The sequence below is a fragment of the Myotis myotis genome, unplaced genomic scaffold, assembly GCF_014108235.1.
Source record: "Myotis myotis isolate mMyoMyo1 unplaced genomic scaffold, mMyoMyo1.p scaffold_m19_p_4, whole genome shotgun sequence".
Taxonomy (NCBI): Eukaryota; Metazoa; Chordata; class Mammalia; order Chiroptera; family Vespertilionidae; genus Myotis; species Myotis myotis.
The window spans coordinates 102,403,992-102,420,123 of NW_023416346.1; the positions used below are offsets into that span (position 1 = coordinate 102,403,992).

General features: G+C 39.1%; 1 protein-coding gene across 1 annotated transcript in view; it reads right to left on the minus strand.

Annotated features, from left to right (window-relative positions):
• CHM (CHM Rab escort protein) overlaps nucleotides 1–16,132 on the minus strand; it is a 258,996-nt gene that overhangs the window by 13,398 nt on the left and 229,466 nt on the right. The window contains exon 13 of the mRNA XM_036305573.1: nucleotides 8,780–8,878. Coding sequence (XP_036161466.1) covers nucleotides 8,780–8,878 — 99 coding nt within the window. The remainder of the gene's footprint in view (nucleotides 1–8,779; nucleotides 8,879–16,132) is intronic.

A 16,132-nucleotide genomic window follows, 5' to 3' on the forward strand; every position in this document is an offset into this window, starting at 1 on the left:
AGTGACCCTTTGAGATACCCCCTTCTAATAATACTAAGATGTATGAGTCTAAGGTATCACTAACTTAAGGTAAGTACATGATAGATGGCAAAACCTATTTATTGACAAAATAAAGAGACAAAAGGAACTCATTTTACAACTAAAACCACATGGTTCTTAGTACATTTATTGGTGAGTTTAGTTTCATTACATCTTACAGGAAGATAATTAAATATACTGCCTATGAGTTCTACCACCAGATTCCAGGAGCACTGCAGAATAGTGGGCTAAGGTCTAGAAGTCCTTTAATATCGCCCAGTCTGTTTTTGAGCATATACAAAGAGCTTGCATTTCATGAAAGGTCTAGGTCAGAGGAGGGCCTTCTCTAAATAAAAGTTAGGGAAAATGAATAGTCTAATAAGTTATAGGAAAGAAATTTCATAGAGGTCAAAGCTTTGAAAAAGAGACCATAAGGAAGATGAGACGTTGACATAGGATGACGGTAAATGCTCCAGATACAAGGGAGTTATCAGGCTTTGACCTTAAAATTCGTAAAGAGACATACATCTTTCTTCATCTTGCTTCATCTTTCTTTGAGGTCAACTGGAAGGAAGCAAGATTGCTGGAAAAAGAACATGTAGTTGTGAAGTACACAACTGTCAAAAAATATTAAAGTTGGGGAGGTTTGGCTAGGAATATATCAATTGGCCAAAAGTAAAACTGGTTATCTGTAATAGCTCCTTTTATTCAATTAGATAGTGTGAAGGCCTAAACGGTAATAGATAATTTAGAATAGGACCTTGGGCAAATTAACTGGGGTAAGTACAGAACAAGGTAGGCAGATGAAAACCAACAATGGCATACCAAATAAAAGTAATAAATGGTCAATAGATGCATGCTGTGTTTAGGGAGAGCAAACTATTTTAGTAACATATCAGAGTAGCATGAGACCAAGAGTAGGAGACTGTCACAGCCTCAATCTAGTCTGGACACAACAAATACAACAGGAATTAAGATAAGGCATTTGACCTCTCAGTCCAACGATTAACACCCTCACCAGCCACCAATTTCAAAATAAGATCCCTTCGATAGATTACTGGATAAAGATGTGGTACACATATACAATGGAATACTCCTCATCCATTAAGAAAAGATAAAATACTGCCATTTGCGACAACATGGATTGACCTTGAGTATATTATGTTAAGCAAAATAAGTCAATCAGAAAAAGCTAAGAACCATATGATTTCAGTGATATGTGGGATATAAAACTGAAAACTCATAGACACAGATAATAGTACAGTAGTTACCAGAAGGAAGGGGGGTGAGGGTAGTAAAGGGCAAAGGGAGCCAAATATATGGTGACGGAAGATGATTTGACTTTGGATGGTAGACACACAATGCAAAAGGAAGACCATGTATCATAGAACTGTACACTTGAAACCTATTTAATCTTTTAACCAATGTCATCCCAATATATTTAATAAAAAATGTAACACTTATAAGGAAACATCTGTTTTTAGGAATTGCTGTTTTTTTGAGATAGGAAATGAATGAGATGGAATGAGGTAACCCCACAATGGAGCGAAAAAGAGAAAGAAGATGATGCAGTGATGATACTACATTGTAGACATTTCAAGATATTGTGTTAATGAAATTCTAGCTTCAATTCCTATTTTTTAAAAAAATCTCAGTTTCCTAGGTAAAATAAAAAAACCACTTAGGACAGTTCTACCAGTAAGACTGCTTACTTCATGCTTTGAAGGATATTCTGAAGTCTAGAAGAATAAATAAATAAATACATATGTGAATTGTGCGCAATCACTTAATTTTATCACCTGTTCTCACCTGCAGAATCAGGTTCATTAAGCATAAAACATTTGACATGTCTTTGGATTAGTGTAAGGAAGGGTTTAGAGATTTTTGATGTTCTTAAAGAAGCCTGGGAGGTAGGGCTCTTGGAAGTATTAGTATAACTACTTCTTAAGACAGAGCATTATATCAAGAGCTCTGGCTGATACCTCAAATGGGAAAAAGTAAGAAAGAGAGGGAATAGACGGAAATCTTCAAAACCTAACTAAATTTCTCAGATACAATGGAAAAGAAGTACTGCATTTGAGAAGAGAACATTCTTTTACAATAAATAAACTTCCTTGTCCAGTGAATAGGCTGACTTTTACAAAGGCTTATGAAGTAAAGCACCACACAGAATACAGAATTCAAATAAAAAGAAAAAAGTCTCAAATAAAGTTATGTCTTTGGCACACATTTTATTTTTTAATCTTTACCTGAGGATATTTTCCCATTGATTTTTGGAGAGAGTGGAAGAGAGAGGGAAAGACAGAGAGAAATATTGATGTGAGAGAAACTCATCAATTGGTTCCTCCTACACGAGCCCTGACCAGGGCCCAGGCCAAGGAGGAGCCAGCAACCTAGGTACGTGCCCTTGACCAGAATCGAACCCAGGACCCTTTGGTCCGCAGGCCAACACTCTATCTACTGAGCCAAACAGGCTAGGGCTCTTTGGCACACATTTTAAAACAAAATATTTACAATGCTCTAAAGAATAAGGTTTCATATCATTGTCAAATAATCAAAACATAATGAGAAAAGCCATCAATCTGTAAAAACAGTGGGTTTTGCTACAGAGAGGAATGTGCTTTCATGTATTAAAAGTTCATATTGCTCATAAAGTTCCTTCTTCCTCATTTAGGCAGGAAAATGAATTGAGTTCTCTTCTCCAGGTGACTTTGCCTCTTTGACCTGCCATGGCCCAGTGCTCACTTTATCTGGTGATTCATTTTCAATAACTCCAACAGTATTTGTTCTGACATTTTAATTAAAATATGACCACTACCTCATCCTGATGATAAAAAGGCCTATATGTTAGTGAAAAGTAGCCTCTCAGTGCCTCAGTGCACCTGAGGACCCCTCAGAGCACAGAGTTCTTACTAAAGAATTTTACTCAGGTCCTAAACAATACATCATTTCAAAATGGGATCACTTTCAACATTAAGATTAATGTTTAAAAATTTAAAATGGCTAGAGGAAGCTAAGTAATGAACATGTAATTTCCTCACTTGATTTTTAAGTAAGAGCAATTAAATGCATTTAAAAACTGAAGAACAATGATACAAGATTCAAATTTAGTATATTATTTGAGACTATCATACTAAAAATTAAACAAAAAATATTTAAAAATTTCAGAAATAAAGAAGGGGTTCAGAGCTTTTATAAATGAAGAAATTAAAGCCAAAGATAAAACTATGATTCCAAATCAGGTTTAGGAATATTATCATGTACCATAATGTTGTAATAAAATGTTTAATAATATTCTAAACATTTATATGAGACTGTCCAATGAAGAAAATGCAATTATGAAACACATTAAATTACAAACTAAAGTGAAGTAAATTTTTAGATTGTAGGGATTTATTCTGGCAGCTCAAAAATAAGTTAATTAATTTATATTGTTATTAGCTCCAGAGAACAGAGCAGTTTGTGTTTTTATGTAAATACTAGAGGCCTGGTGCATGAAATTCATGCATTTGACAGGGGTGTCACTCAGCCCAGCCTGAATCCTCTCCAATCTGGGACCCCTTGGGGGATGTCTGACTGCCGGTTTAGGCCTGAAACCGGCAGTCAGACATCCCTCTCACAATCTGGGACTACTGGCTCCCAACTGCTCTCCTGCCTGCCTGCCTGATTGCCCCTAACCACTCTGCCTGCCAACCTGATCACCTCCTAACCATTCCCCTGCCAGCCTGATCGATGCCTAACTGCTCTCCTGCTGGCCCAGTTGCTCCCAACTGTACTCCCCTGCTGGCCCAGTCATCCCCAACTGCCCTCCCTTGCTGGCCCGGATGCCCCCAACTGCCCTCCCCTGCCAGCCTGGTTGCCCCCAACTGCCCTCCCCTGCTGCCCCGGTCACACCAAACTGCCCTCCCCTGCCAGCCTGATTGCCCCCAACTGCCCTCCCCTGCTGGCCTGGTCACCCCTAACTGTCCTCCTCTGCTGGCCTGATTGCCCACAACTGCCCTCCCCTGCCGGGCATCTTGTGGCTGTGGGCACCACCAAATTTGAGGGTGGGGCAGTCAATTAGCATATTCCATCATCGGCTGTGGGCCCTGCTATTTTGAGGGCGGGCAGTAAATTAGCATATTTTATCCTTATTGGCTGTGGGTGCCACCATCTTTGAGGGCAGGGCAGTCAATTAGCATATTCCCTCCTTATTGGCTGTGGGTACCACCATCCTTGTGATGGTGTGAGGGGCAATTAGCATATTCCCTCTTTATTAGATGGGATAAATGACTATCTACACACTATCTCTATATTAAGAAAACAAGTAAGATACACAGGAGATGAACTAAAAGGAAATACTATGTAGGAGTAAATAGTTTTCTGAACAAATGTCACATCCAATGAAAATGAATATATTTGAGTCAATGAGGAAACTGGCCAAGATTCAAAAGGATATGCAAATCTTATAATAAAAATTACCATTATCCTATCTAATAATAGACAAACATGGTAATTAACCATACTTCTGACACACTTCCCATTGGCTAATCACGGTGATATGCAAATTAACTGCCAACCAAGATGGTAGCCGGCAGCCAGGCAGCTGAAGCGAACAGGAGGCTTCTTGCTCCAGTGATGGAGGAAGCCAAGGTTCCCCGCCTGCCGCTGCTGAGCTCTGAGCTTGCACTCTAAGAAACAATGTTGCAAGTATAGAAGCTAAACAAGCCCCCATGCTTTCAGCCAGCCGGCCGAGCTGGAGTTGCAACAGAGTTTCAATTATAGAAGCCAAACAAACCCAGATACCTGCTTTCAGCAGCTGAGGTCTCAGAGCCGGAGCTGAGCTTCAGAGCTAAAGCCGGCTCTCAGCTCCAGTGACAGCCATAGAAGGTAAATAAATCCCAGAATAAAAAAGAAAAGAAAAAAGGAGAGGTTGGGAGCTTCATCAGTCACCCACCAGCATGAAAATGGCCCTCAGCCCCTCACCCAGACTGGCCAGGCACCCCAGTGGGGACCCCCACCCTGAAGGGGCTGTGACCAGCTGCAAACAGCCATCATCCCCTCATCCAGGCTGGCCAGGCACCCAAGTGGGACCCCCACCCTGATCCGGGACACCCTTCAGGGCAAACCAGCTGGCCCCCACCCATGCACCAAGCCTCTTTCCTACATTGTAAAAGGGTAATATGCCTCCCAGCACCGGGATCAGCGGAGCTGTGAGGCCTCCCGAACCCGGGATCAGCAGAGCCGCGAGGCCTCACACCCCAGGATCAGCGGAGCCACGAGGCCTCCCGGCACCAGGATCAACGGAGCTGCGAGGCCTCCTGGTACCGGGATCAGCAGAGCCGCGAGGCTTCCTGGCACCTGGATCAGCGGAGCCTCCCAGCACCAGGATCAGCGGAGTAGCGAGGCCTCCCAGCACCGGGATCAGCAGAGCAGCGAGGCCTCACTGCCCCTGTGTCAAGCGGAGCCACGAGGCCTCCCAGCACCGGATTCAGCGGAGCAGGGAGGCCTCCCAGCACCGGGATCAGCTGAGCAGCGAGGCCTCACTGCCCCGGTGTCAAGCGGAGCCGCGAGGCCTCCCAGCACTGGGATCAGTGGAGCCGCGAGGCCTCCTGGCCCCTGGAGCAGCGTGACAGGGGGCAGTGTCCAAACCCCCTGATCGCCCTGCGGCTCTGTGTGTGACAGGGGATGGGGCCACAACCTCCCTATCCGCCCTGCTCTGTGTGTGACAGGGTGCGGCGCCCCAACACCCCCATGGGCCCTGCTCTGTGTGTGATGGGGTGGAGCCGCAACCTCCCCATCGGCCCTGCCCTGAGTGTGACAGGGGGGAGTGCCCCAGCCCCCTGATCGGTCCTGCTCTGTGGGTGACAGGGGGCGGCGCCCCAACCCCCTGATCCGCCCTGCTCTGTGTGTGACAGCAGGCAGTGCCCCAACTCCCCTATTGGCCGTGCTCTGTGCGTGACACGGGGGAGCTCCCCAACCCCCCTGATTGGCCCTGCTCTGTGTGTGACAGGGTACGGAGCCCCAACCCCCCTGATGGGCCCTGCTCTGTGCGTGACAGGGGGCAGTGCCCCAACCCTCTGATCGGCCCTGCTCTGTGCGTGACTGGGGGTGGCACCCCAACCTCCCCATTGACCCTGCCTTGAGTGTGACAGGGGGCAGCACCTCAACCCCCCAATCGGCCCTACCCTTCGCGTGACTGGGGGTGGCATTGCAACCTCCCGATCCTCCCTGCTCTGTGCATGACAGGAAGCGATGCCCCAACTCCCCCAATCGGCCCTGCTCTGAGCCAGACCAGGGGTGCACCTAGGGATTGGGCCTGCCCTCTGCCACGCAGGAGCAGGCCCAAGCCAGCAGGTCGTTATCTCCTGAGGGGGTCCCAGACTGTGAGAGGGCACAAGTGGGGCTGAGGGGCACCCCGCCCCCTGCCAGTGCACAAATTTTTGTGCACCAGGCCTCTAGTTTCATCTAAATGAAGATCCACCAGGCTTTTTAAATCACTTATACAGAAAACATACTCTAATTTGCTCCATTCACAACTACAAGAGCTATCCAATGATATAAGGAGATAAGATTAAAAATCCGTGGTTGATATGTCTCTTGGCCTTCTGTATGTCCTCTTTTGAAAAGTGTCTATTTAGGTCCTTTGCCCATTTTTTGATTAGCTTATTTATCTTCCTTTTGTTAAGTTGTAGGTGTCCCCTGTAAATTTTGGACATTAAACCCTTATCGGAGATAACATTGGCAAATATGTTCTCTCATGCAGCGGGCTTTCTTGTTGTTTTGTTGATGGTTTCTTTTGCTGTACAGAAGCTTTTTATTTTGATGTAGTCCCATTTGTTTATTTTCTCCTTAGTTTCCATTGCCCTAGGAACTGTCATGGTAAAGGTATTGCTATGACATATGTCTGATATTTTGTTGCCTATGGATAATTCAAAGGTTTTTATGGTTTCCCATCTTACCTTTAAGTCCCATATCCATTTTGAGTTTATTTGTGTGTATGGTGTAAGTTAGTGGTCTAGTTTCATTTTTTTTCATGTATTTGACCAACTTTCCCAACACCATTTATTGAAGAGACTGTGTTGACTCCATGGTATGCTCTTGCCTCCTTTGTCAAATATTAATTGAACATAATGGCTTGCTCAAAGTCACTAATCATCCCAGAGATGCAAATCTAAACAATAATGAGGTACCATCTCACACCTGTCAGAATGGCTATCATCAACAAATCGACAAATGACAAGTGCTGGAGAGGATGTGGAGTAAAAGGAACCCTCATGCACTGCTGGTGGGAATGCAGACTGGTGCAACCACTGTGGAAAACAGTATGGCATTTCCTCAAAAAGGTAAAAATGGAACTCCCATTTGACCCAGTAATCCCACTTCTAGGAATATATCCCAAGAAATCAGAAACACCAATCAGAAAGGATATGCACCCCTATGTTCATAGCAGCACAATTTATAATAGCTAAGATTTGGAAACAGCCAAAGTGCCCATCAGCAGATGAGTGGATTAAAAAAATGTGGTATGTATACACAAGGGAATACTATGCTGCTATAAAAAAGAAGGAACTTTTACCATTTGCAACAGCATGGATGAAGCTAGAAAGCATTATGCTAAGCGAAATAAGCCAGTCGGAGAAAGATAAATATCACATGATCTCACTCATTTGTGGAATATAATGAACAACATAAACTGATGAACAAAAATAGATCCCGAGACAGAGAAACACTGAACAGACCATCCAACCTCAGAGGGAAGGCAGGGAAGGGGGTGGGGGGGTTAAGAGATGAACCAAAGGACTTGAATGAATGCATATTAGCATAACCAATGGACACAGACACTGGGGTGTTGGGGGCTTGTCCTGGGGGGTGGGAGTGGCTGGGGAGGGGTCAAAGGGGGAAAAAGGATTCATATCTAATACTTCAAACAATAAAAAAAAAATCCGTGGTTGAAAAGTATTTTTCCACCATGAATAAGTAGCATGGTGTCATATCTATTTTGAGAACTAAATATTTATCAGATCACTAACATGCTATGCATTTGAAAGACAATAATTAGGAAGTATTACTACATTTGTCAATCGATATTTTCTTCTCTCAGATGAACCATTTTTTTCATAGATGAAGACACTTTTTTCTGATAAAGGAATATATACTCTTTGTACACCTGTAAAATAAAGAAAATGTAAAAAGAAAAAAAATTGTCCCCAACCCCACTAAAATTGAGATTTCTGGCAGTCTTTTTTCTATGTATGTGAGAATGTATACATATAAATGTACATTTTTTTTCACTTAATTATATATATTGTGTGAGTGATGTATATTTTTCCTTTACCATTATGGAGTGAATATTTTCCCATTTTTAGGAAAAGAATGTGCTCAATCATCCTAATAAATTATGTAAGCATTGTTGCTGATTACTTCACATTTCAGTTCAGATTGTAGAAACCTTCATGAGAAATTTAAGAGGAATAAAGTGGTTACATTACCTTTCCATCATGAATATTGTTTACTAGAGGCCTAATGCACAAAATTCATGCAAGAGTAGGCCTTCCTTCCCTTGGCTGCTGGCACTGGCTTCCTTCTGGCATCCAGGACCCAGACTTCCCTTTGGCCTCTGGCAGGGACCCGATACTCAGGCTTCCCTCCAGCTGCCGGCAGACATCTGGGACCCAGGCTTCCCTTGCAGCCCCAGCTTCATCTGGAAGGTTGTCTGGAAGGATGGCTGGTCTAATTAGCATATTACTCTTTTATTATTATAGATGATTATTGTTCTTACCCATCTCCATTTCGGTATATGGAATGAACAATTTCTGCACAACTGGTTCTAAATCTTCTCTTGCTGTTTTTGAAGATGTGCAAGTCAGATGAACCAAATCTGTTTAAAAAGAAATATTTTTAGTTGCTTCTTACCATGAATTTCACTGAGTACTCATATTCAAGACACTAAGCTGTTTCCATGGGAAACAGAGAGTTGAGCAAGCCATGGACCTCAGAGAATGTTAGGGTTAGAGAATATCATGTACCAAAAACAGCCCTTCACAGATATGAAATACTGTAGCCTAATGCACTTAGAATTCCTAAAGGCTTACACACAGAGGTAAAGGAAGGATGAAAAGGTCTATGTACTGAAAGAAAGGGCTAAGGGGACCCCCAAATGTGAGAAATTCTTATGGTCCTGGAAAGGGCTTGGGAGGGATAGGATAACGGCAGAGAGAATATATTAGAGAACAGTACATACTGAGAAATTCCTTCCCCCAAAACACCAGTAGAAAAATACACCCACTTCTTTTCTAAAAGTTTATTTCAGACTGCTAGACTTTAAAAAATAAAAACATAAGAAGATAGTTGAAAGTTTATCCATGAGCGCCAACATCAGAATAGGAATCTTTTTATTAAAATTCATTCCACATTCAACTATTCTGTCTCTATATATCTAAGCATAAATTGAGGGACTCTTAACCATGTGTGCTAAAATCAAATTTTGTAGTATTTATTTTTTTTCAGATCTACCAAAATAATTGATATTTTAAGAGGGTTCCTATCTTATGTATGACCTAATAAAAGATCTACCTTATTTAAGGAATGTTTTTGCATAAATTTAACAAAGATTCCCATTGGTTCTGGGATATTGTAGGATGTGTGGTACTAATTATTTCAAAAGGTATAATAACCTTCACAACGAAATTTTTCCTAATTAAGTTATATTTTTCAAATGCTATGTTAATTTGGTGGGAGGGAGTTTAAGCTCTTCAGATAATTGCTGAATTAAACAGAGTATAGAACTACAATGGCAGAAATACCTGATATAACACTCAAGAGAAACTGTCCTATCATCTCATCCCACAGTCTCATAAAATAACTATGTTCATGTCAAAGTTCTCATTTTTCCAGTTCTTTCCTATTCAACTAATGTATACTAGGAAAAAAGGAGATAAACATAAATATAAATTTATAAAAAAAATATTTAAAAAAAAATCTTAATGATAAACTCTGGTTCTGTAAAACAGGATACATAAAAGAAATACACTGGCGCAATTATATCCTTTGTTTCCTAACAATATAACAAAGTTCAGGGAGTGCTAGCAAAAATTTCTAGTAATGGAGTCAGATAACCATTTGTACTTAAATAATTTTTATAATTCTTCTTAGAAAGAAAAATTAAAGAAATTCATAACCTGAATTTTAATATCTATACCTTGATTTCACATTGATGCTACCTTATTAATTTATGTACAAATTTAAGATATAATTGGCCATTTTTTCCCCTACTCATCTTACTTTTCCTGTTGCCTATGTTACTTCCTTGTATAGATTACTCTGAATTCACTACTTCTCTTCAAATCAGAAAGATTACAGATTATGTTATTTTTTTAAAAATTCAGATTTTTTTCAAAATCGGTTTATCAATCTTCATGCCTCTTGTCATTCTTTTGTAAGGTCAAATTTTAGAGTCAATTTTTCGCTTCTTTGTCAGATATAATTGTCACAGTGTGCATTCAATAAATATTCCCTTTCATAGGCAGACATTAAGTACTCATAGGCTTAAACAGACACATGTATGCCCACAAATATATGTATGCATACACATGAATAGGGAAAATTTTCCTACTTTCTTATATGAAATGTAGAAAATTATCTAATTGACCAGGGTAGAGGTAAGAAAAGTATAAATGGATAATCCTGAAATTATTTAAATCTGTCTGAAAAATGTTCACAGACATTTTAAGATGTGCCTATAAAGTTCTCAAGAGAATTTAAAAGATTATGTAGAATTGAGTGTACAGCTAACCTACATTTGTCAGACACTATTCTAAGCATATTAGAAGTATTATTTTATTTCACCTATGCAAAAACCAACTGTGATACTCACTTTACGGGGGGGTGGGGGGGGAAACAGAGGAACACTGGAGTTAAGCAGATTTTCCAAAGCCAAGCAATTAATAAAAGGAAGAACTGGAACTCAGACCTGGAATTCAAGCCAACCTGGGCTGCCTCTAGAGCAGCCGCGGGCAAACTACGGCCCGCGGGCTGGATTCGGCCCGTTCGGCTGTTCTATCCAGCCCGCGGAGCGGAGGGTTCTCTTGCTCTCTCCTCCGCTCCTTCACCAGCAGCAGTGTTAACATGGCAACGTCGGGAAACATGGCCGCAGCTCCTTCTTCTGAGTCCAGTTTAAGAACCCATTGTGGCCCTCGAGTCAAAAAGTTTGCCCACCCCTGCTCTAGAGTGTCTGGTGTTAGTCACGAAATGATGTTGAGTAATTATAATAATCTCCTGTCCACGGTGCCGCCTGCCACATAAGGCAGGGATCATAAAACTAAGATGTTTACAAAGATACAAGAGGACTTTTCACCAGGTAAAAAAATTATAAGGATGTCACTGTCCAGATGCTCAACCATAGCCTCTTTCCACTTTATTAAGCAATGCATTTCCATATATTTATTTTTGTTTAATGACCCTTAATCAAAATTATAATTATCGTTTGATCAATTTTATACAAATAATAATTGTATTGTTTAATCCAGAGGCTTATTGTCCAAGAAAATTTTTTAAAAATTACATTTCCATGTTTTGTTTTTTTAAATGGGTGATAATGGGCATCAAATATCTCTGGTATTTAATTCAACTGAATACATTTTAAAAAGTGATATTATAGTTTTACTATTACATTAATACTTATAAACTTAGAAACTACACTCTTGGCAATTATTTGATTATGATGAAAAATTGTGTATTTCAACTTATAAGTGTTCAAGGGGTACACGATAAAATGTTTAAAGGCCTAAGGCATTAAGGTAATCACAAAATGAAACATATATTGCCACATTTCTACTAAAATTTAACTTTGTATAAAAATGCTTCTTTGCATCCTGTAACTTTAATTATTTTCCACAGGATTAACTTGCTCAATAAATGCTAAAAATAACCACAAATTAGATCAGATGGGGCAAGCACTTTCCTAAAAATATTACATTCATTAGTACCAATTAACACCTATTACTAAGATTTTGAAGATGTACTAGAAGTGGAAACGTTACTTACTGGCATCATGTGAAATTATAACTGACTCAAGAAAATATTTAAACCCTTACTACCATTTATAAACTATGTTCCTTTTAACTCGTTTAGCAACTGCTTGAAGGCTTAATGGGCTAAAAGATAACAAAATGTGTTCTCTGTCACAATTCCTCTGTCGGCAATATACTTAGATTTGTGTTGGCATTAAAGAAACCTTGGTGCAAAATAAGATTTAATTCATAGAACGTGAGGGTAATACTTGAAAAACTTGGGTGAAGTGCCAGTCACAAACAGCATCACTGAAACAAAGAGCATCTGATGTTCAGAAGTATACATCATCAACACCAAGCTAGAAATAAGAACACACTTTCAGTTCTCTAAAACTGGGTTTAGAAGAGTGATCTGTCATATAATAAGCTACTGCTCTCTTACACGTTTTTTTTTTTTAATTAAACACAAGAGTAGAAGGATTTCTACTCAGAATTTGTATAACAATGAGCACATTTAAAAGTGACAAGTTGCCAATGATGGTTTGGCTCAGTGGATAGAGCATCGGCCTGCGGACTGAAAGGTCCCAGGTTCGATTCCGGTCAAGGGCATGTACCTGGGTTGCAGGCACTTCCCCAGTGTGGGATGTGCAGGAGGCAACTGTTTCTCTCTCATCGATGTTTCTAACTCTCTATCTCTCTCCCTTCCTCTCTGTAAAAAATCAGTAAAATATATTTTAAAAAAATAAATAAAAGTGACAAGTCTACTGTACAGTAGCAGGGTGATAGACTAGAGAATGGTAATGCAGATCTAGTGTGATATTGCTCTCTGTATCTACTTGGCCAAGTCAGTTTACCTCTCTGGCCTAAGCATCCTCATTATTAAGTGAAAGGGGTGTAATTAGTTTACCTATAAGACTTCTTTCTAGTTCTAAAGTTTTATGACTCTAACTCCCTTTTCATCGGCCATGCTTCTTTCAATGATGACAGATTTTAAACCAAAAGCTGATGGTATTAGAAGTGTGAGTGTAAAATCTAAGTAAATGCTTGCTGAAAAAAGTAGGAAATCTATTTCTCAAGCTTCTGAGATTATCACATAGAGTAGTCATTTTACTCTGTGTAAGTAGGCATAAATTGTTCCAAATGCACTTAAAGAAACTATGTGTGGGCTAGTCAGCAAATGCATTTCTTAGTGTAACCTAACTAGGAATACATAATTTGTGCAAGTAGGGATCAATGTGGCTCATAGCTTGTCTTTCATATAGGCTTAAAGGCCAAATGTAACTCATGTAATATAGTTTAGTAAGAATATATGACTATGTTAATAAGATAGAAAAGTTCAGAAACACATTTCCTTTATGACACCAAGTAAGGAACTGAGTTTGATGACATATGAATACACAATTTGGTTTTTGAATCCACCCATGAAAAATTCCAGAATAACTCTAGAGTCAGCTTGTACTTTCTCAATAGAATTTAATGAAAAACACCTTTGAATGTCAACTTGAAATCAGGAAGAAAAAATAACTTTACTTGTAAAATCAAATCTGTGCATTGGGACACCACTAATAAAAATAATTTATATAGACACATTTTCAAAAACAAAACAGAAACCAATGATTGCTTCAAATCATTATGTAAACTCATTTCTATGAAAGGCATTTAACATTTTCTTTATAGGGTCATAAAAGCAGAAAAGATTATATAAATCAGTACCTACATAGTATTCTTGATTATTTATTATTTTATACATATGACTATATATATTCACAAATATATAATCATATCACAAACAAATAACATCCTGTAACACCAAATCCCAGAATAAACCAGCTGTTATGATGGATTATTATTTTGAAAAAAGCAAACAGATTTCAAACTGCCTAGAATATGATTTAAGTACTGTAAAGTGTCTGAACCTAAATATGAAACAGAAGGGTTGCAGAGATAACATTTTGCTCATTTACAAATGATTTTAAAAGAAAATAAATATATTAGATTCATTTAGGATTAAGAAAAGAATAGTACAAAATACAGATGTCAGGTATGTTCTGAAAGATGAACTATGTGTGGGAAAAATACGACTTGTTCAGCTTTGGAAAACACAAGAAATAAATTTAAAATATTTAAAAATCTCAATAACTTAAATCACATAAGCTTAGGAGAGGGAAACTTAAAAATTGATTTATAGAGGGGAAGGGAGAGGGAGAGAGAGAGGCAGAAACATCAATGATGAGAGAGAAACATCGATCAGCTGCCTCCTGTGTGCCCACTACTGGGGATTGAGCCCGCAACCTCAGCATGTGCCCCGATTGGGAATCAAATCGTGACCTCCTGGTTCAAAGGCTGACGTTCAATCACTGAACCACACGGGCCACGCATCATTACTATTTTTAAAAAAATAACTAGACTAACTTAGGTTTGCTTAGAGAAGCAACCCTAATGGGTAACAATGATTTGCTATCACTGTATCAAAATACCAACTTAACTAATATTGACCTGTGTTTATATTACTATTACAGTAACGTCTTACTTACTCAGAGGTCTTTTACAAACAACCAAAAACCAGGAAGTATAACCCCCACTCTCCCTAAAAAGGCTTTTCAGCACTTAAAAGTAGGTGGTATCATGCCCACAGAATAACAACCATAAGCTCAGAACTTGATTATATTACACGCAATTTCAACAATTTTGGCTGTCTTGTTTTCTGGCCTTGTGCAGATAATAAGCAGCAAACAAGGGGGAAGGGAGTTCCGTGAAAAGTGCTGCCAGAAAAAACATCTTGACAGCTGCATGAAAACAGCTGGAGGAAGACATATAAAATGTAGATGCAAGAAATGATAAAAGCATGACAGTATAGGGTCATTTAGCAAAAGAACAAATAGGCCTAAACACCTCAATAGGCCTCAAGGGCATTACTGGATTACAATGGTATATAATAAATAATGTTTATGCTATTCCTAAGTTATAAGAAAAAGGTTAAAATGTTTCATATATTCAGTATAGAATGTCAAAGAAATGAGACAAGCTAGAAAGATAACTATTTAAAAAATAAAAATTTCAACCGTGAAAGAATACATTTCAGCTACCTAAAGACTAGATTTGGAGAGTCTACAGGACATTATGGAGTGCTAAATAAATGAAACATCATTGATCAGTGTTTACATGCTGGGGTATTTCTAACCGGCTTTCAAAACTTTCTTGTTTAACCTCAATGAGCAGAGAACAGGTTGGGATACATAAACGCATGGCATATCCTCTTTTTAAAAAATTTTTCTAACTTGAAACAAAAAAATCGAAAGAACAGGAAAAATTATTTAAAGCTTTCTGTGATATTATCTGACTAGTTCTGTTTCAGAAGAGAGGCAAGTTAATCACCAAGAGTAGAACAAATATGACTGGTTGTGACCTCAATGACTCTCAATTAGGGCAGCAGCAGGAAAATACACCATTAAGGATATTTAATGTCCGAATTACAAATTACTCCTTATAGTCTATGAACAGGCACAAAGCATAAGAAAAGGAAGAGGAGGAAAAAAGAAGCCAAACTTCAATTAAGTAATAAAAGCAAGCGAATGAAAAAATGTCAGTTTCTAGCTCAGTGTATTTCTTAAATCTTGTTATATATAAAAAATTAGCTCTATTATAACTATTATCTAGGACTTTTTAAATAGTGCATGTTATCATAGGAAGAAAGCATAAAGGACTAAGAAATAAACATGAACTTCTCTTTTTATCTAGAACAAGGATAATTATTTGTTATTAATTTACTGATATTTTTAACAAATTTTAGTGAATAGGTGATATGTTGGAAAAAACAATGTAATAATTTCACTGGCATAAATATTACAGAGATTCTAAAATGCCAGTGGCATAAATTGAAGCCATACTGACACTCTCTCAGGACAAAACTGGAAATACAAATAAAATAAGGTAAAAACACCCTGAAAAATAAAGTACAGACTAACTGGAGAGAACACAGATAACCAAAGATGGAAAGTGGAGACCACAGTGACTAGTAGGAAGTGTGGACGCATGAAAGAGCTGACTGGGCTCGCATAGGTACCAGCTGAAGATCCAGAGGAATATCTAAGCTGTGGGGGGTTCCCACTGAGAACTCTGGGGTC